Source organism: Entelurus aequoreus, linkage group LG16 (genome assembly GCF_033978785.1).
Source record: "Entelurus aequoreus isolate RoL-2023_Sb linkage group LG16, RoL_Eaeq_v1.1, whole genome shotgun sequence".
NCBI lineage: Eukaryota > Metazoa > Chordata > Actinopteri > Syngnathiformes > Syngnathidae > Entelurus > Entelurus aequoreus.
This window is the reverse complement of record NC_084746.1, coordinates 955,001-975,750: the sequence shown is the minus strand read 5'-3', so window position 1 is coordinate 975,750 and position 20,750 is coordinate 955,001. Positions and strand designations below refer to the sequence as shown.

Below are 20,750 nucleotides of genomic sequence, written 5' to 3'. Positions count from 1 at the left end.
TCCTAATATTGTGTCCAACAAGTGTGGTGTGTGTTGTGCAGGCGTCTGGCTGTTCCTAATATTGTGTCCAACAAGTGTGGTGTGTGTTGTGCAGGCGTCTGGCTGTTCCTAATATTGTGTCCAACAAGTGTGGTGTGTGTTGTGCAGGCGTCTGGCTGTTCCTAATATTGTGTCCAACAAGTGTGGTGTGTGTTGTGCAGACGTCTGGCTGTTCCTAATATTGTGTCCAACGAGTGTGGTGTGTGTCGTGCAGGCGTCTGGCTGTTCCTAATATTGTGTCCAACGAGTGTGGTGTGTGTCGTGCAGGTGTCTGGCTGTTCCTAATACTGTGTCCAACAAGTGTGGTGTGTGTTGTGCAGACGTCTGGCTGTTCCTAATATTGTGTCCAACAAGTGTGGTGTGTGTCATGCAGGCGTCTGGTTGTTCCTAATATTGTGTCCAACAAGTGTGGTGTGTGTTGTGCAGGCGTCTGGCTGTTCCTAATACTGTTTCCAACGAGTGTGGTGTGTGTCGTGCAGGCGTCTGGCTGTTCCTAATATTGTGTCCAACAAGTGTGGTGTGTGTCGTGCAGGCGTCTGGCTGTTCCTAATATTGTGTCCAACAAGTGTGGTGTGTGTTGTGCAGACGTCTGGCTGTTCCTAATATTGTGTCCAACAAGTGTGGTGTGTGTTGTGCAGACGTCTGGCTGTTCCTAATACTGTGTCCAACAAGTGTGGTGTGTGTTGTGCAGGCGTCTGGCTGTTCCTAATATTGTGTCCAACAAGTGTGGTGTGTGTTGTGCAGACGTCTGGCTGTTCCTAATAATACTATCCAACAAGTGTGGTGTGTGTTGTGCAGACGTCTGGCTGTTCCTAATATTGTGTCCAACAAGTGTGGTGTGTGTTGTTTAGGCGTCTGGCTGTTCCTAATACTGTGTCCAACAAGTGTGGTGTGTGTTGTGCAGGCGTCTGGCTGTTCCTAATATTGTGTCCAACGAGTGTGGTGTGTGTTGTGCAGGCGTCTGGCTGTTCCTAATATTGTGTCCAACGAGTGTGGTGTGTGTTGTGCAGGCGTCTGGCTGTTCCTAATATTGTGTCCAACGAGTGTGGTGTGTGTTGTGCAGGCGTCTGGCTGTTCCTAATATTGTGTCCAACAAGTGTGGTGTGTGTTGTGCAGGCGTCTGGCTGTTCCTAATATTGTGTCCAACGAGTGTGGTGTGTGTTGTGCAGGCGTCTGGCTGTTCCTAATATTGTGTCCAACGAGTGTGGTGTGTGTTGTGCAGGCGTCTGGCTGTTCCTAATACTGTGTCCAACAAGTGTGGTGTGTGTTGTGCAGACGTCTGGCTGTTCCTAATACTGTGTCCAACAAGTGTGGTGTGTGTTGTGCAGGCGTCTGGCTGTTCCTAATATTGTGTCCAACAAGTGTGGTGTGTGTTGTGCAGGCGTCTGGCTGTTCCTAATACTGTGTCCAACAAGTGTGGTGTGTGTTGTGCAGACGTCTGGCTGTTCCTAATACTGTGTCCAACAAGTGTGGTGTGTGTTGTGCAGGCGTCTGGCTGTTCCTAATATTGTGTCCAACAAGTGTGGTGTGTGTTGTGCAGGCGTCTGGCTGTTCCTAATATTGTGTCCAACAAGTGTGGTGTGTGTTGTGCAGGCGTCTGGCTCGCTCCACCCTCCTGCTCATCCCACTCTTTGGAATTCACTACACCGTCTTTGCCTTCTCACCCGAGGACGTCAGCAAGAGGGAGCGTCTGGTCTTTGAGTTGGGACTAGGATCTTTCCAGGTACATAAACCGGAGTACAGGAGTCACAGTTCTCAAATTGTTTTGCAGAATGGTTGATCAAATGATTCTAGAGTTCTTTTCTGTCCTTCAGGGTTTCGTGGTGGCTGTCCTCTACTGCTTCCTCAATGGAGAGGTAACCTTGCTACACAAACATTACAAAATACCACACAATGAAAAGTTGCACACACTATTTTGAACGCAATTAATTCAACATGAAATGTAAATGTTTGTTAAAGTCGAGACTAGGGTTGTACGCTATACCGGTATTAGTATAGTACCGTGATACTAATGAATACTATTCGGTACTATACCGCCTCTAAAAAGTACCGGTCAACCCAACCCCCTGCCCCATCCGCCGTCGTCAGGTCGGGACATTGCTGGTTTTACGAGCAGACGAGCATGTTCGGCAGCGCGCGCACACAGAGTACTTACAAGCAGACACAGTGTGTAGACAGAAAAGGGAGAATGGACGCATTTTGGTGTAAAAAGTCAAGATAAAGGTGAAGTTATAACACTGAAACACCCTCAGGAAGAGCTGCTTTAACACATGGATAGCTAGCTAGCGGCTAACGTCCATCCACAGTGTTTTAGCTACTTCTAAATCACTAATCCTGGCCTCCATGGCGACAAATAAAGTAAGTTTCTTACAAGTATCATTATCACTGCAAGACGAGGAATAGCTAAACATGCTTTACTACACACCGTAGCTCACTGGCGTCACAATGTAAACAAACACCATGGGTGGATCTACACCTGACATCCACTGTAATGATACCAAGTACAGTAGCGTATCTAGTCGATACTACTATAATTACGTCAATATGTTTTGGCATCACAACCTCTTCTTTTGTTTAAAAAAAAATGTATATTATGTTTATAAAGTCAGTAAATATGTTCCTGGACACATGAGGACTTTGAATATGACCAATGTATGATCCTGTAACTACTTGGTATCACATCCATACCTAAATGTGTGGTATCATCCAAAACTAATGTCAAGTATCAAAGAAGAGAAGAATAAGTGATTATTACATTTGAACAGAAGTGTAGATAGAACATGTTAAAAGAGAAAGTAAGTAGATATTAACAGTAAATGAATGAGTACATTAATAATAAATTTTTTACAGTTTGTCCCTCATAATGTGTACAAAATAATAGGTGTATAAATGACACAATATGTTACTGCATACGTCAGCAGACTAATTAGGAGTCTTTGTTTGTTTACTTACTACTAAAAGACAAGTTGTCTAGTATGTTCACTATTTTATTTAAGGACTAAATAATAAACATATGTTTCATGTACCCTAAGATTTTTTGTTAAAATAAAGCCAATAATGACATTTTTTGTGGTCCCCTTTTATTTAGAAAAGTACCGAAAAGTATCGAAATACATTTTGGTACCAGTACCAAAATATTGGTATCAGGACAACACTAGTCGAGACTAATCAGTTAATGGCTGTGATCAGTTTTTTGTTTTGTTTTTTTGTCTTATGCCTGTTATATGCCATACAATTACAGTAACATTTATGCAATTAGAAATATCTATACATATATTTTTTTTTAAAACATATACACTTATTTTAGTTTTGTTTTTTTATGGACTGACATGTTGTTTCCACTGCACAGCAAAGGCTCACTAACCCAGATGACAACAAGCCAAAAGTGAGAAGTGCCATTTTTTGTTTTGTTTTAGGCTTATTTGGGTGGTTGCATTTAAAAGTACATAAGAACAGAAAAAAAAAATCTAAATGTTTATTCAGATTTGCACCAAAATGTACAGTAGAGGGTGTTGTCGTCTTGTTTTGTCACAGAAACCAATAGCAGGTACATATAGGGATGGTGTTTGAAATCGGTTCTCCCGGTTGTTCGATAAGAAAAGAACCGATTCCATGGACTCTAATCCCTTTTTGAGAACCGGTTCCGGTTATCAAGGCCACTATAGTAAAGAAAAAGAGTTGGTTCTTTATTCCAATCCCTGGGAATGAATCCATTCCCACAGGAAATGCCCTGTGGGACGGTTTCAATGGATGTTTTGAGGACTTAAAATGGCTGCCAGTCGTGTATTTCCACCATCGAAATAGTTTCAACACACAGAAGTATTTGTTTGATGATAGTACTGTATATTTGTGTGAAGCTAATATTTACATACTGTGTATTACATTTCAGTATGTTAATTGAATCACATAGCTTATACATTTGTCATTGTGTGTATTTCAGTTTAAAAATATATATATAACAGTCCAGTGCAAGACAAAAGTAAAGATAGGAAAAGACAAAGCAAGATCAACAACAATAAAGAGCCTAAATGGATTAATCTGCTTTGGAACTTTATTAGACATCTTGGATTGTTTGTTAGCTGTCTGCCTGTGTGTGTAGTTAGTATGTTCCAATAGCAGCAGAAGTGCACTTTTTGGAGAGCTGTATTATTTTCAGTTTTGTGCCCAAGGGACTGATTTTATTTAACACTATTATTATTTATACACCTATAGTGATCACAGAGACAGATTGTTTTTGTGTTACTGTATATATTTGTTTTTCTGAAAAATCCCACTTAATATACTTTGGGTAACAATATTTATTTATTTTATTTTTTTAGGGGGGGTAACAGTCAATATTTATATATTTATTTTATTTTTATTTTTATTTTTAAATAAAAGTGAGCTTTTGTTAAACTAAATATTGTGTTTTTTTCCATATACAACAACCTATCTGGATTCGATAAGAGAATCGATAAGGAATCGGTTCGATAAGAGGATTCGCTAATTGGCTCGAACACGATAATTTCTTATCAAACATCATCCTTAGGTACATACCATAGACACAAACCACACATGACTAGAGGACACTAAATACGACTATCGCAAACAACTTCCGGTACTCTACCATTTGTTTTTTGTTTTTGAGTGGGTGAAATATTATATTGTGACTAAACGGCCCAAAAATATTCAGTAAGTCTCTTTAATAGATTTGAAAAAAAAAATCATTGAGCATCATTCTATATCTCTTTTATTTGTTTGTTATATTTTTGTCTCTATGTTATTGTAGCTTACATGCTACGTCTTTTATGTTGACGTTTAAAAAAACAATACATTTATTTTCATGAAAGTGGAAAAATGGTGTCACATGGTAGTTTAGTTGTTATTTCCCTGTGTTAAATGTATGTCCTTATGTCAGTTAGCTAGCAGGCTAAGTCCTGGAGTCTACTACAGTGCTACCTCAACGTACGAGTGAATTGAGATACAAGCTTTCTCTCAACTTTATGTTAGGCTTTGAATTGCGAGCATACCTTGAGTTACAAGTATTTTCGCTCTTGGTTGAAGTAATATTTAAATTAGTGTTGTGACACATGACATGTTCTGGTTGAGTCCTTAATTACAAAATGGTTAGCAGGCTCAATATTACATTGTATTAATTAACATTGTCATGCAGAGCTATGAAGACCATTAACTTGTACAACATGTAATGTACAGAATATCAGAAGCATTTATTGAGGTAGAAACATCCCAGATTACAGCTGGGATAGCCTCCAGCCCGCCGTGACCCCAAAAGGGACAAGCAGTAGAAAATGGATGGGTGAATATTACAAATACATCTTTGACAATGAAAGCATGATCATGACAATCAACATGTTGTTTTAATTTATGTGTCAAACTGTTATCTAAACATGGATTTGTAGCTCCTCCTCTGAATGCAAGTGCACCTAAAGCAGGAATGTAAATTGTGTATTTGTACAAAATACAAAATCTGACAACACACACTAGGCATTTTTTTTATTGTCATGAAATCATGTTTGTCCTTTTTGTGATGAACTGTTTAAAAATACTTGTATTTAAAGGTGCCATATGTAGTAATGTGGCCAGAAATGGTACTGCAATCACGGTCAAAATTCTGTAGTCCCCTCCCACTCGCCATGACTGAGGTTGCCAGATACGCAGCCCACTCCCAATCCTAGTCCAAGGAACTTCAAATGGCAATGGACGAGTTCTAGGCTGTAGGTTTTCTTGCAAGATGCTTTACTAAGTAATTATGACACATTTTCCCGATGTCCATTAGTCAAATGTATTTGTAAAGTTTGTCTCGGGGCTGTAAATCTAACTTTGAAATGAGCAAATCCCGGCTGGACTACCATTATCAGTAATAGTGGTATTATTGGAAAATAACATGATTTATTAATGCTTTTTGACATATCAGGGCCATTTAATGATGACTTGACATGAAATTATTACATATGGCTCCTTAAAGCAAATTAATTGTCCGTTCATGGGGTATATATATATACATATATATATGTATGTATGTATGTATGTATGTATGTATGTATGTATGTATGTGTGTGTGTGTGTGTGTGTGTGTGTGTGTATGTATATATACACACGTCTTAATTAGATTATCCAAAAAAAAAATAGTGCTCGATACCGTGGTAGAGCGTAATATGTATGTGGGGGAAAAAAAATATATATATATATATATATATATATATATATATATATATATATATATATATATATATATATATATATATATATATATATATATATATATATATATATATATATATATATATATATATATATATAGCGTAATATGTATGTGTGGGGGAAAAATATATATATATATATATATATATATATATAGAGCGTAATATGTATGTGTGGGGGAAAAAAAAAAATATATATATATATATATATATATATATATATATATATATATACATATATATATATAGAGCGTAATATGTATGTGTGGGGGAAAAATATATATATATATATATATATATATATATATATATATATATATATATTTTTCCCCCACACATACATATTACGCTCTACCACGCTATCGAGCACTATTTTTTTGGATAATCTATCCATCCATCCATCCATTTTCTACCGCTTGTCCCTTTTGGGGTCGCAGGGGGTGCTGGCGCCTATCTCAGCTGCATTCGGGCGGAAGGCGGGGTACACCCTTAAGACATATACATATATATACTACCGTTCAAAAGTTTGGGGTCACCCAAACAATTTAGTGTTCGAGCCTTCATTTCTAAGAAGAAGAATAGACTGTGGAGTTTCAGATGAAAGTTCTCTTTTTCTGGCCATTTTGAGCGTTTAATTGAGCCCACAAATGTGATGCTCCAGAAACTCAATGTGCTCAAAGGAAGGTCAGTTTTGTAGCTTCTGTAACGAGCTAAAGTGTTTTCAGATGTGTGAACATGATTGCACAAGGGTTTTCTAATCATCAATTAGCCTTCTGAGCCAATGAGCAAACACATTGTACCATTAGAACACTGGAGTGATAGTTGCTGGAAATGGGCCTCTATACACCTATGTAGATATTGCACCACAAAGCAGACATTTGCAGCTAGAATAGTCATTTACCACATTAGCAATGTATAGAGTGTATTTATGTAAAGTTAAGACTAGTTTAAAGTTATCTTCATTGAAAAGTACAGTGCTTTTCCTTCAAAAATAAGGACATTTACATGTGACCCCAAACTTTTGAACGGTAGTGTATGTATATATGTATGTATATATATACATACGACTCGCAATCTTGGATTCTAAGTTGTCCCTTTGCACAGATAGAAAAGTACAACTTCAGCACAATTGATAATAACTATAGCAACGGCCTTTAAGCATAAGAGTTGTGTGATAACTTCCACATAATTATCCTAACAACCCTCATGTTAGGATTGTTCCTGGACTCTACCATTTGTATTGCAACACTTTTCTACTAATATCCAAATGTGAAAAAAGAGTACAAGCAGTAAATTGTTGTAATATTAGTCAACATATTAGTCCAGAACCCGTAAATATGAGTAAAGTGTGCTTTTGTGGAGGCCTAAAGTACATTAAAAATGACGTTGTGAAGTTTCTCCCTGAAGGTGCAGTCAGAGATCAAGAGGAAATGGCGCAGCTGGACCGTGAACCGGTACTTTGCTGTGGACCTGAAGCAGCAGAGGCATCCTTCGTTGGCCAGCAGCGGAGTGAACGGCGGGACGCAGCTGTCCATCCTGAGCAAGAGCAGCTCCCAGATACGCATGTCCAGCCCCCTGGCGGAGAGCGCCAACATCAGCCTGCCCACTTGAGCGTGTGAGCGCCGCGACCACAAGCCGCCACGCGGTCTCCATGAATCCTCGCCAGGCGGAAGAGACCAAAGCGCCGCACACACAAGTAGAGTACTCCTCGAGTTATTAGTGCCAGCATTTTCTTATTCAACCACTCATTTTCACATCTCAATTACTTCAATTTTGTCGAGGCTTTACAAATTCACTTTTTCAACCTTTTTAAAGCTCTTTTAATGAACTGTGGTCGTACTGTAGGGGTCCTATTTGGCTTTGTGTACAGTCAGTGTGCTTCAAAGTGCCATAGAAGTCGCCTGAATGGAGTCCAAAGGTTTAAAACACACACTCACACACACACACACACACACACACACACATGTCTTGCCTACTTTGTGTGGACCCACGTTTGGTTAGTAGGTTGTGAGGGCCCCCCTTTCCACTATAGCTAGAATGATGGAAAACATATATATCTAGCACTAGATGGGAGTAGAGAGTTGCAACCTCACTTCAGAATGCAAAACTTTACACACAAAGTAAAAAAAATATTTTACTTCTCTAGTTGTGAGGACCAGGCAAATGTCCTCACAAGTCAAAAGGTCCTCACAGAAAGTGTGGTTTGTCAAGTGTATGTCCACACAAGGATGGTGAGACAAGTGCACACACACACACACACACACACACACTTGCCTCGCTTGTACATATAATGCTCATTGTTTAAATGTTGCATTTTGCTTTTTTCTACAAACAGCCGTAAAGTACAGAGTATGTCAAAAGATAGAAAAAAAAAAAAAAAAAAAAAAAAACCTCATGGATTTTGTAAATAGATGGGTAGATTTCTTTCTTTATTCATTAGTTTTGCATTGTATTGAATCATCCTTTTCTGCAAAAGAGAGAAAAAAAAACAAAAACTGGAGCCCAAATCTGTAGAAAGAAAGCAGGAATATAAAAATAATCAATGTCAGGGGTGTCCAGATGTTATCAACATCAAAATTGTACACGTTAGGTATGCTAAAAATAAAAATAATAATAATACCGTATTTTTCGGACTATACGTCGCAATTTTTTTCATAGTTTGGCGACTTATACTCAGGAGCGACTTGTGTGTGAAATGATGAACACATTAGCGTAAAATATCAACTAATATTATTGATCTCATTCACGTAAGAGACTAGAGTCCAGACCTGGGCATTCTGCAGCCCGCGGGCCACATCCGGCCCTTTGTGCGTCCCTGTCCGGCCCGCGTGAGGCCAATTATAAATTACAAAATACATTTTAAAAAGTATCTTTGTCGAGTGTGCAATACAACGGTGCTGCTTTTGTTTTGAAAATCGTTATTTGTATTACTTCCGTGTGGACGTATGTGTGTGCGTGATTGTGAGTGAATGTGAACAGCTGCAATCACAAATTACAAAATAAAGTTGAAAAAACATCTATGTCATGCGCGCAATACAACTGTGCTGCATTTATTTTGAAAAGTATTATTTATGGGTGTGTGTCCGTGTGTAACCTGCACATGCAGCGACAAGTGATGCACGGTTTACACCCGAGACGCTAAAAAGAGAAAAGTTGATGATGAATGGCGTGTTTTCAACAAGACATGGACTGCCAAGCAACGTTCCCTCTAAGGTGCGCGCCTGCGCAATTGCGCACTGCTCAAGCGTCCGCTGCGCGCAGCAAATATATGCCGCGCACCAAATCAAATCCCATCTGAATTCTAAACAAAATAAACACATTTATTGTGTGTAATTTTGCAATGCAACTTTGAGTGACAGTGACAACAAGCGGCCCTAACGGTGTTCGTCAACACCGTTGAATTATTGTAACATCTATCGAGATGCTTCGAGGACAGGAATTATATCGATCACTTTATTGAGCAAAATTGTTTATATTCGGCCATAACCACACCAAAAACATGAGTAAAACAATTCTATCTGGAAAAACTAGTCATTTTCTGCCGTACAAACCAGGCCAAAAGCAACTTGTCATCTGTCACCAACACGCATAGCACTAAACCAATGCTGCGTTTATGGCCACACAAAAAGTCGGACAACTCAAACACCACACAAAGTTACACTATGACTCCTCAGTCATACGTGTGCTTATTTTACTGTCATTTATTATTAATGTTAATTTATTTATATTAGTCATGGAATGCTGTTACACACACTATGTTGAAGTATTACTATTATTATTAATTATTAATATTATTCTTATTATTATTATTATTTATCTTACGGTATACATCAAAAATAATATTGAGCAAAATTGAATTGAAATATTGTCGATGTGGCCCTCCAGCAGTGCTCGGGTTGCTCATGCGGCCCCCGGTAAAAATTAATTGCCCACCCCTGGACTAGACGTATAAGATTTCATGGGATTTAGCGATTAGGAGTGACAGATTGTTTGGTAAACGTATAGCATGTTCTATATGTTATAGTTATTTGAATGACTCTTACCATAATATGTTACGTTAACATACCAGTTGGTTATTTATGCCTCATATAACGTACACTTATTCAGCCTGTTGATTTATTTTAAATTGCCTTTCAAATGTCTATTCTTGCTGTTGGCTTTTATCAAATACATTTCCCCAAAAAATGCGACTTATACTCCAGTGCGACTTATATATGTTTTTTTCCTTCTTTATTATGCATTTTCGGCCGGTGCGACTTATACTCCGGAGCAACTTATACTCCGAAAAATACGGTAATAATGAATTTATAGCTATTATAAAACAACATCTTAGCGGACAAGGTCAATTAATGTGACAACTATGAATACCTCTCATTCATTGTTGATTGTTCACTTTCTGAGCGTTATTTACCATGCTTAATGTCACTCCTTTGACGCACTGCCATCAGAAAAGTCTGTTTCAGGCTTGGAACACAAAAATAATGAGGGTGAAAAAAAGTGAAGTTACAAAAAAAAAAAAAAGGAAAGTGTCCTGCTACATATTGTAATAATAATTGTCAGATTGACGGCAGTGCATCGTGACCACGTCCAGCCGAACAAGGGCTGCCTGTTCATGTTGAGGCTCAAAACTTGGCAAATAGGAAATCAAAAAGGAATATTTAATATTTGTGTTATTATGTTATAGTTGCTGTTGTAATTTGTATAATAATCACAACACTGTTGTATGGATTTTGAGTGCATCCAAACCACATTGAAGAAAACTTGTGAAGCTCCTGATCTAAGTCCTGCACCTTTAGTGCCAAAATGAAGGAGTTGTTCCAAGAAGGTCCTTCCTCGCAGTGCCATGCTGATTTATTGATATTCTTCTACGTCTTGCTGTGCCAAATGTCTTCATCTGCAGCTTTAAACTTTGTACAATGACATCAAAATCAGAATGATACCAATCCCCTGTCATCCTGTCAAAGTAATATCAATCCTGGTGATATCAGCCCTCCTTAACATCCTGTCAAGGTAATATCAATCCTGGTGATATCAGCCCTCCTTAACATCCTGTCAAGGTAATATCAATCCTGGTGATATCAGCCCTCCTTAACATCCTGTCAATATAATATCAATCCTGGTGATATCAGCCCTCCCTAACATCCTTTCAAAGTGATAGCATATCAATCCTCCTCAACATCCAATCAAAGTGACATTGATTGTCCTTAACATTCTGTTAGAGTGTTATTGTTACTACCTAAAATCCTGTCAAAGTGATATCAATCCTCCATAACCAGCTGTCAAAGTGATATCAATGCTCTATAACAGGGGTCACCAACCTTTTTGCAAGCAAGAGCTACTTCTTGGGTAGTGATTAATGCGAAGGGCTACCAGTTTGATACACAAATAAATTGCCAGAAATAGCCAATTTGCTAAATTTACCTTTAACTCTATGTTATTATTAATAATTAATGCTATTTACACTTAATTGAACGGTTTAAAAGAGGAGAAAACACGAAAAAAAAATGACAATTACATTTTGAAACATAGTTTATCTTCAATTTCGACTCTTTAAAATTCAAAATTCAACCAAAATAAAGAAGAGAAAAACTTTAAAAAATAATTTATGGAACATCATTAGTAATTTTTCCTGATTAAGATTAATTTTAGAATTTTGATGACATGTTTTAAATAGGTTAAAATCCAATCTACACTTTGTTAGAATATATAACAAATTGGACCAAGCTATATTTCTAACAAAGACAAATCATTATTTCTTCTAGATTTTCCAGAACAAAAATTTTAAAAGAAATTCAAAAGACTTTGAAATAAGATTTAAATTTGATTCTACAGATTTTCTAAATTTTCCAGAATATTTTTTTTGAATTTTAATCATAATAAGTTTGAAGAAATATTTCACAAATATTCTTCGTCGAAAAAACAGAAGCTAAAATGAAGAATTAAATTAAAATGTATTTATTATTCTTTAAAATAAAAAATATATATTTACTTGAACATTGATTTAAATTGTCAGGAAAGAAGAGGAAGGAATTTAAAAGGTAAAAATGTATATGGGTTTAAAAATCCTAAAATCATTTTTAAGGTTGTATTTTTTCTCTAACATTGTCTTTCTGAAAGTTATAAGAAGCAAAGTAAAACAATTAATGAATTTATTTAAACAAGTGAAGACCAAGTCTTTAAAATATTTTCTTGGATTTTCAAATTCTATTTGAGTTTTGTCTCTCTTAGAATTAAAAATGTCGGGCAAAGCGAGACCAGCTTGCTAGTAAATAAATAAAATTTAAAAAATAGAGGCAGCTCACTGGTAAGTGCTGCTATTTGAGCTATTTTTTAGAACAGGCCAGCGGGCTACTCATCTGGTCCTTACGGGCTACCTGGTTCCCGCGGGCACCGTGTTGGTGACCCCTGCTCTATAACATCCTGTCAAAGTGATATCAATCCTTCCCAACATCCTGTCAAAGTGCCTCGTCCTTCACTCATTTGTTTTAATTTTTTTTTTTTTAAAGTAGACATTTCCTGCATTTAATGTAATGTTTGGCTTTACGATGCATCTTCTTGTCATTGGGGAGTCATGTTGTTGTTGTTATTATTATTATCATTATTAAGTGCAGCTATGATCTTTTTTAAAGATCCGCTTTGAAAACAAAAGGCAGGAAAACACAAACATAGACTGCCAATAGTCCACACAAAACCAAACGTCTTCTGACAATCCCAATTATCTTCATTTTTAATGATTGTACTAAGCAAATGTTAATTTATATTATTTTAGAAATGAAGCATAAAAGACAGAATTTACTTTAGCACTAAAGCACATTAAAATAATTGTTCTTATCACTTTTATTTTAACCGGGAAAATGATTAGTGTTTGTCGTTGTAGTTGTAGTTGTAGTTTTTCCAAATGTTTAATTTTTTCTTAACATTTTTAAATTTTCACTTAGTTTGCATACATTTTTATTCCAAAAAGTGTATGCGGTGCACATAACTCAAATCAGTGGCTAGAAAGAGATTTATATTAGATATTCATAAACTTTACTCTATCGCCAAGACACAGTACAAAAAATGATGACAAAATGTGACAAATTTGAAGAAGAAAGTATTAATTTATGTAGTTGTAGTCTAGTTATAGTTATAATTGTTGTATAAATTTCGACCATTCTCCATTTCTCAAAAATGTTCTGTTTTAATTTATTTGTGAAAAATACATTAGTCTTAAAAAAAAAAGATATATTTTATTTCAATATTCTGTGGAAAATAGGCATTTTTATTTATAGTATTTTACACTGCACTGTTACAATTGTTCATTTAAAAAAACTACTAATATATATATATATATATATATATATATATATATATATATATATATATACATTATATGTGTGTATATATATACATTATATGTGTGTATATATATACATTATATGTATATATATATATATATATATATATATATATATATATATATATATATATATATATATATATATATATATATATATATATACATACATACACACTAAATTGGCCCTAATACACTAAATGGTCCCTAGTGTGTGAATGTGAGTGTGAATGTTGTCTGTCTATCTGTGTTGGCCCTGTGATGAGGTGGCGACTTGTCCAGGGTGTACCCCGCCTTCCGTCCAAATGCAGCTGGGATAGGCTCCAGCAACACCCGCCCCCCCAAGAGGGACAAGTGGTAGAAAATGGATGGATGTGTGTGTGTGTGTTACATACACACATATATATATATATATATATATATATATATATATATATATATATATATATATATATATATATATATATATATATATATATATATATATATATATATATATATATATATATATATATATATATATATATATATATATATATATATATATATATATAATGTGTGTATGAGTAATATGTTGTGGCGTCCATTTTGACAAAAATGGAGGTTACAAATTATATATTTATAATAGTTTCCTTCAGTCGGTGCTATGTAAAAACAAAAAAGACAATATATATTTACTGAGCAAGGATACGTTCTGCAAAAATTATCACTTGTCAACTTTTTTTAAAGTGTATTATTATTTTTTGTATTCTCACTCGTCTTTTTTTTGGTTTTGTTTACGTATTCAATTTTGTGTTACTTTTTTTTTAAACGTACAAGTGTGTCACTTACAAGGCTGCTGCTTATGTACGCTAACACCAGCTGTCACTCTGAGTGGAATAAGCTCAGATGTAAACGACCATGTCTCAAAGCTGTTAACCGTGTGTGTGTGTGTGTGTGTGTGTGTGTGTGTGTGTGTGTGTGTGTGTGTGTGTGTGTGTGTGTGTGTGTGTGTGTGTGTGTGTGTGTGTGTGTGTGTGTGTGTGTGTGTGTGTGTGTGTGTGTGTGTGTGTGTGTGTGTGTGTGTGTGTGTGTGTGTGTGTGTGTGTGTGCCTGTTTGTGAGTGTGGTGGAATGTCCGAATCTTAAACAGCAACAAAAGTGACTTTAGTACAAAAGTTTGGATTGAACTGCCATGATTACAGACAGTTTTCTCCAGAGAAAAAGAAAGCGCTCCCTGGAGCAGGGAAAAAAAGGAAAGAGCTAGAATCATGCGAATCATACCTAGATTTGGTCTACTTTGTTATTTATGTGTTTCCCTCGTGTGTCAAGGTCCAGTTGTTTTGGACCTGTTTGTTCTGTAACATCCTTGAATCCCTTAGCCATAACAAACAATCAAAACATCTTGTACAATGTCAGGACCACCATAGGCTCAACTTTTACACACGTATGCTCTTCAAATGGTACACAATAGAAAAAGGTGAAAAATGGTACACAATAGAAAAAGGTGAAAAGGTCAGAAATTCCACTACATACCCCCCTTCCAAGGTTTTACAACCCTGGACCATACGGATTTCTGACCTAGACCACTTTCTTACAAATCTCTACTACAGATAGAGGCGAGAACCCCAATGTTGTTATTGTAGGGTAAAATTCCTCTGTGACCCTCTTTGAGCGATCGCTGTTATCAGCCTGCAGCAAAACCATATCACAGAACACAATTAGTGGCCTCACCTCTGATTAGTAAAATGGAATAACAGAATACCTTGATCATGCACATCATTGAACATAATTAGATGAATATATATATATATAGGTACTTATACAGATGTATTACACATTAATGATCAATCAAACAAAAATCTGTTTTAAAATGAATATAGACTTATGACTGTAAGCTGTTGCAGAATTCTTTCTCCAGCATTTGCAATGAATGTAGTTACCAATATTGTTGTTATATGATGGATTTTGAACAAAAACTGAATTTCATAATCAAATGGTACAAGGTTGGATTGAATTGCCATGATTACAGACAGTTTCCTCCGGAGAAAAAGAAAGAGCTCCCTCAAGCAGGGGAAAAAAAGGAAAGAGGTAGAATCATAATAATCATGCTTAGACTTAGTCTACTTTGTTATTTATGTGTTTCCCTCGTGTGTCAAGGTCCAGTTGTTTTGGACCTGTTTGTTCTGTAACATCCTTGAATCCCTTAGCCATAACAAACAATCAAAACATATTTTACAATGTCAGGACCACCATAGGCTCAACTTTTACACACGTATGCTCTTCAAATGGTACACAATAGAAAAAGGTGAAAAGGTCAGAAATTCCACTACATACCCCCCTTCCAAGGTTTTACAACCCTGGACCATACGGATTTCTGACCTAGACCACTTTCTTACAAATCTCTACTACAGATAGAGGCGAGAACCCCAATGTTGTTATTGTAGGGTAAAATTCCTCTGTGACCCTCTTTGAGCGATCGCTGTTATCAGCCTGCAGCAAAACCATATCACAGAACACAATTAGTGGCCTCACCTCTGATTAGTAAAATGGAATAACAGAATACCTTGATCATGCACATCATTGAACATAATTAGATGAATATATATATATATAGGTACTTATACAGATGTATTACACATTAATGATCAATCAAACAAAAATCTGTTTTAAAATGAATATAGACTTATGACTGTAAGCTGTTGCAGAATTCTTTCTCCAGCATTTGCAATGAATGTAGTTACCAATATTGTTGTTATATGATGGATTTTGAACAAAAACTGAATTTCATAATCAAATGGTACAAGGTTGGATTGAATTGCCATGATTACAGACAGTTTCCTCCGGAGAAAAAGAAAGAGCTCCCTCAAGCAGGGGAAAAAAAGGAAAGAGGTAGAATCATAATAATCATGCTTAGACTTAGTCTACTTTGTTATTTATGTGTTTCCCTCGTGTGTCAAGGTCCAGTTGTTTTGGACCTGTTTGTTCTGTAACATCCTTGAATCCCTTAGCCATAACAAACAATCAAAACATCTTGTACAATGTCAGGACCACCATAGGCTCAACTTTTACACACGTATGCTCTTCAAATAGTACACAATAAAAAAAGGGGGAAAGGTCAGAAATTCCACTACATGAGTGTGTTTGTGTACGTGTGTGTGAGTGCCTGTTTGTGTGTGTGTGTGTGTGTCTGTTTGTGAGTGTGTTGGTGTATGTGTGTGTACAGTGTGTGTGCCTGTTTGTGTACATGTGTGGGTGCCTGTTTGTGTATGTGTGTGTGTGTGTGTGTGTGTGTGTGTGTGTGTGTGTGTGTGTGTGTGTGTGTGTGTGTGTGTGTGTGTGTGTGTGTGTGTGTGTGTGTGTGTGTGTGTGTGTGTTTGAACCCACCAATAGAGGGCAGTTTTGTGTTGACATTAGCGCTGTGTCATCCTTACCAAACTATTATTACTTTGCACCAAGCCATCCATCTTCATTTCTACGTATTGATTGCTGTTAGTTGGCTACTTACACAGCAGCAAGTCAGTTGGCTACTTACACGGCAGCGAGTTGGTTGGCTACTTACACAGCAGCAAGTTAGTTGGCTACTTACACGGCAGCGAGTTGGTTGGCTACTTACACAGCAGCAAGTTAGTTGGCTACTTACACAGCAGCAAGTTAGTTGGTTACTTACACAGCAGCAAGTTAGTTGGCTACTTACACGGCAGCAAGTTGGTTGGCTACTTACACAGCAGCAAGTTGGTTGGCTACTTACACAGCAGCAAGTTAGTTGGCTACTTACACAGCAGCAAGTCAGTTGGTTACTTACACAGCAGCAAGTTAGTTGGCTACTTACACAGCAGCAAGATCCCGTTGAATCCACTTAAAGCATTTCTTCAACATAGGAACCCTCCTATTGCAACAGTGGCATGGATGGAACATTCCAGAATCAAACTGGCTAACTTCTCCCTGAACCAGGAAGTAGCCTGCAAATTCTGGTTTTGAAATGTCCCTGACTTCATCATGCCAGTAAGTAAAGTTATGAATGTAAAATTACCGGAAAATGTTTATCATGAAAATGTTTATGATGAAAATGTCCCTGAAGGGCGACTACATTCATTTATAAGCTCTAGATTTAACATCTAAACAGTGCTATTTTTTAATCTGAGCCATGTTTTTGTTAGCATACTTACAGTATGTTGGTGCCATTATTGTTTTTATCAATAGCCTGATGTACAAAGATTTTCAACAACAACAAAAAAAACATGAGTGTTTTGTTATCGTGCCTTCTGTGAAGTTCTGACATTTTCTTTCCGCTCTTTCCAAAAAAACAACAAAAAAACTGTGAACTGTTTGAGTTGTACTGTGACCACGTTTGTCAAGCACTTTTAGTTAGCGACGCGAGTGCGACAGCATAACGTCACATTTTTTGGTTAAAATACCGTTACTATATTTTCTATATGTGTCCAAAAAAGTACAGTATTTAGAAGTTTCAGGGAATTTTCACCTCCTTGTTGGCAGCGACAGGTCGGCATCTTGTTAGCTTAGCATTCCCCAAACAGCAAACTACATTCAAAACTTAACACTTCTTTTTGTTTGGGAAGAGAGACACAAGTAGTAGAGAAACACAGTACTAGTTTGTTCAGATCCTAACTAGATCTTACCCGTTTAGCTAGGCGAGGGGTTGGTTGGTTGGAACTTTTATTAGTAGATTGCACAGTACAGTACATATTCCGTACAATTGACCACTAAATGGTAACACCCCAATAAGTTGTTCAACTTGTTTAAGTCGGGGTCCACGTTAATCAATTCATGGTACAAATATATACTATCAGCATAATACAGTCATCACACAAGTTCATCATCAGAGTATATACATTGAATTATTATTATATAATCCGGGGGGTGGGTTGAGGAGGGTTTGATTGATATCAGCACTTCAGTCATCAACAATTGCATCATCAGAGAAATGGACATTGAAACAGAGTAGGTGTGACTTGGTAGGATATGTACAGAGAGCAGAGAACATAGTGAGTTCAGAAAGCATAAGAACAAGTATATACATTAGAAATACATTTGATTATTTACATTTGGTTATTTACAATCCGGGAAGGTGGGATGTGGTGGGGGGAGGGTGTTAGTCAAGGGTTGAAGTTGCCTGGAGGTGTTCTTTTAGTGCGCTTTTGAAGGAGGATAGAGATGCCCTTTCTTTTACACCTGTTGGGAGTGCATTCCATATTGATGTGGCATAGAAGGAGAATGAGTTAAGACCTTTGTTAGATGGGAATCTGGGTTTAACGTGGTTAGTGGAGCTCCCCCTGGTGTTGTGGTTATGGCGGTCATTTACGTTAAGGAAGTAGTTTGACATGTACTTCGGTATCAGGGAGGTGTAGCGGTCTGCAACCTGTGGCCTTTTTATCCCTTTGTTGTGGCCCCAGGAAGTTAATGGGGTGTTACCATTTAGTGGTCAATTGTACGGAATATGTACTGTACTGTGCAACCTACTAATAAAAGTCTCAATCGATCAAAAAAACTTCACTGCAGGGACCGTCATGAGTCTTTCAAAGTTCCGCGTCAGCCATTCATTTCTCGGGGCCTTGTTTTCTGCTGAGAAACCTTGAACGTTGTTAGCCTTGTTGCTAATAAACAATGGTAACCAGTTTTTAGAAAGGTTGATTGGAATGGCAGCATAAACAAGTTGTTGATAGAAAAGAGCAAAAGTACCGAACCATGCAAATACCAAGTAAAGAGAACCATGGAAGAAAAGGAGATGTGTAATAAGCAGTGTGAGGCGTAATGCGGTTACATCATATGGCGTTACTAACACTCACACGCTACAAACACACACACACAACTTTAACTACAACAGGTGAATAATTACAATCAATGAAGGAATAGTCATGCAATCCCACAATGTTTGCCATGTTTGTGCTCAAAGAGAGATACAACCACCAAAGCACATTCAATCCCTGTATGAACTATTCATTATTTGATCTTTCTAATTCATTTAAAATAAATCCAGCAAAGTTGGATCTTGACTAATTGTCGGATGGCGACAGGTGTGTGTCCTTACCTAGGGAAACTGTAAGCTTTTGATTTGGTGGAAACGGGCCCAAATGGCTTTTTTGTTGGAAAAGGTTGCCGACCCCTGGGCTAACTAAGCCAACAGGCTAGGGGTGTGACGGTACACAAAAATGTGGGTTCGGTACGTACCTCGGTTTAGAGGTCACGGTTCGGTTCATTTTCGGTACAGTAAGAAAACAACAAAATATACATTTTTGGGTTATTTATTTACCAAATTTGCAAAATCTTCCACCAAAAATATTTTTCTTAGTGTAATATTTGATGTGAAGTAATGGGAACCTTGGATAGGTCAATAATTCATAATAACATTGATTTTGATTCAATATTATGTTTTGAGCAATGACAGTTTGAAAGAAGAAAAAAACAGCTTTGTTTTATTAGTCAACATTGCAACTTTTTCTAAATGACATTTAACCTTTAAAGGCCTACTGAAATGAATTTTTTTTATTTAAACGGGAATAGCAGATCCATTCTATGTGTCATACTTGATCATTTTGCGATATTGCCATATTTTTGCTGAAAGGATTTAGTATAGAACAACGTCGATAAAGTTCACAACTTTTGGTCTCTGATAAAAAATAACCCTGCCCCTACCGGAAGTAGCGTGACGTTGTCAGTTGTTCACTCCCTCATATTTTCGTATTGTTTTCAACGCAGCTAGAGCTATTCGGACCGTGAAAGTGACGATTACCCCATTAATTTGAGCAAGGATGAAAGATTCGTGGACGAGGAACGTTAGAGTGACGGACTAGAATGCAGTGAAATACATATTTTTTTTCGCTCTGACCGTAACTTAGGTACAAGCTGGCTCATTGGATTCCACACTCTCTCCTTTTTCTATTGTGGATCACGGATTTGTATTTTAAACCACCTGGGATACTATATCCTCTTGAAAATGAGAGTCGAGAACACGAAATGGACATTACAGTGACTTTTATCTCCACGACAATACATCGACGAAGCTCTTTAGCATCTTTAGCATGAGCTAACGTGATAGCATCTGTCTCAAATGCAGATAGAAACAAAATAAATAAATCCCTGACTGGAAGGATAGACAGAAGATCGACAATACTATTAAACTATGTACATGTAACTACACGGTTAATAGATCTCAGCCTGGCAAAGCTTAACAATGCT

General features: G+C 37.0%; 1 protein-coding gene across 2 annotated transcripts in view; it reads left to right on the top strand.

Annotated features, from left to right (window-relative positions):
- LOC133631483 (pituitary adenylate cyclase-activating polypeptide type I receptor-like) overlaps positions 1-9,879 on the top strand; it is a 61,468-nt gene extending 51,589 nt beyond the window's left edge. For both annotated transcript variants that reach the window (XM_062023715.1, XM_062023714.1), the window contains 3 exons: positions 1,633-1,762; positions 1,854-1,895; positions 7,647-9,879. In XM_062023715.1, the coding sequence (XP_061879699.1) occupies positions 1,633-1,762; positions 1,854-1,895; positions 7,647-7,850 (376 nt within the window). In that variant the 3' untranslated portion in view covers positions 7,851-9,879. The remainder of the gene's footprint in view (positions 1-1,632; positions 1,763-1,853; positions 1,896-7,646) is intronic.
- The last annotated feature ends 10,871 nt before the right edge of the window (positions 9,880-20,750 follow it).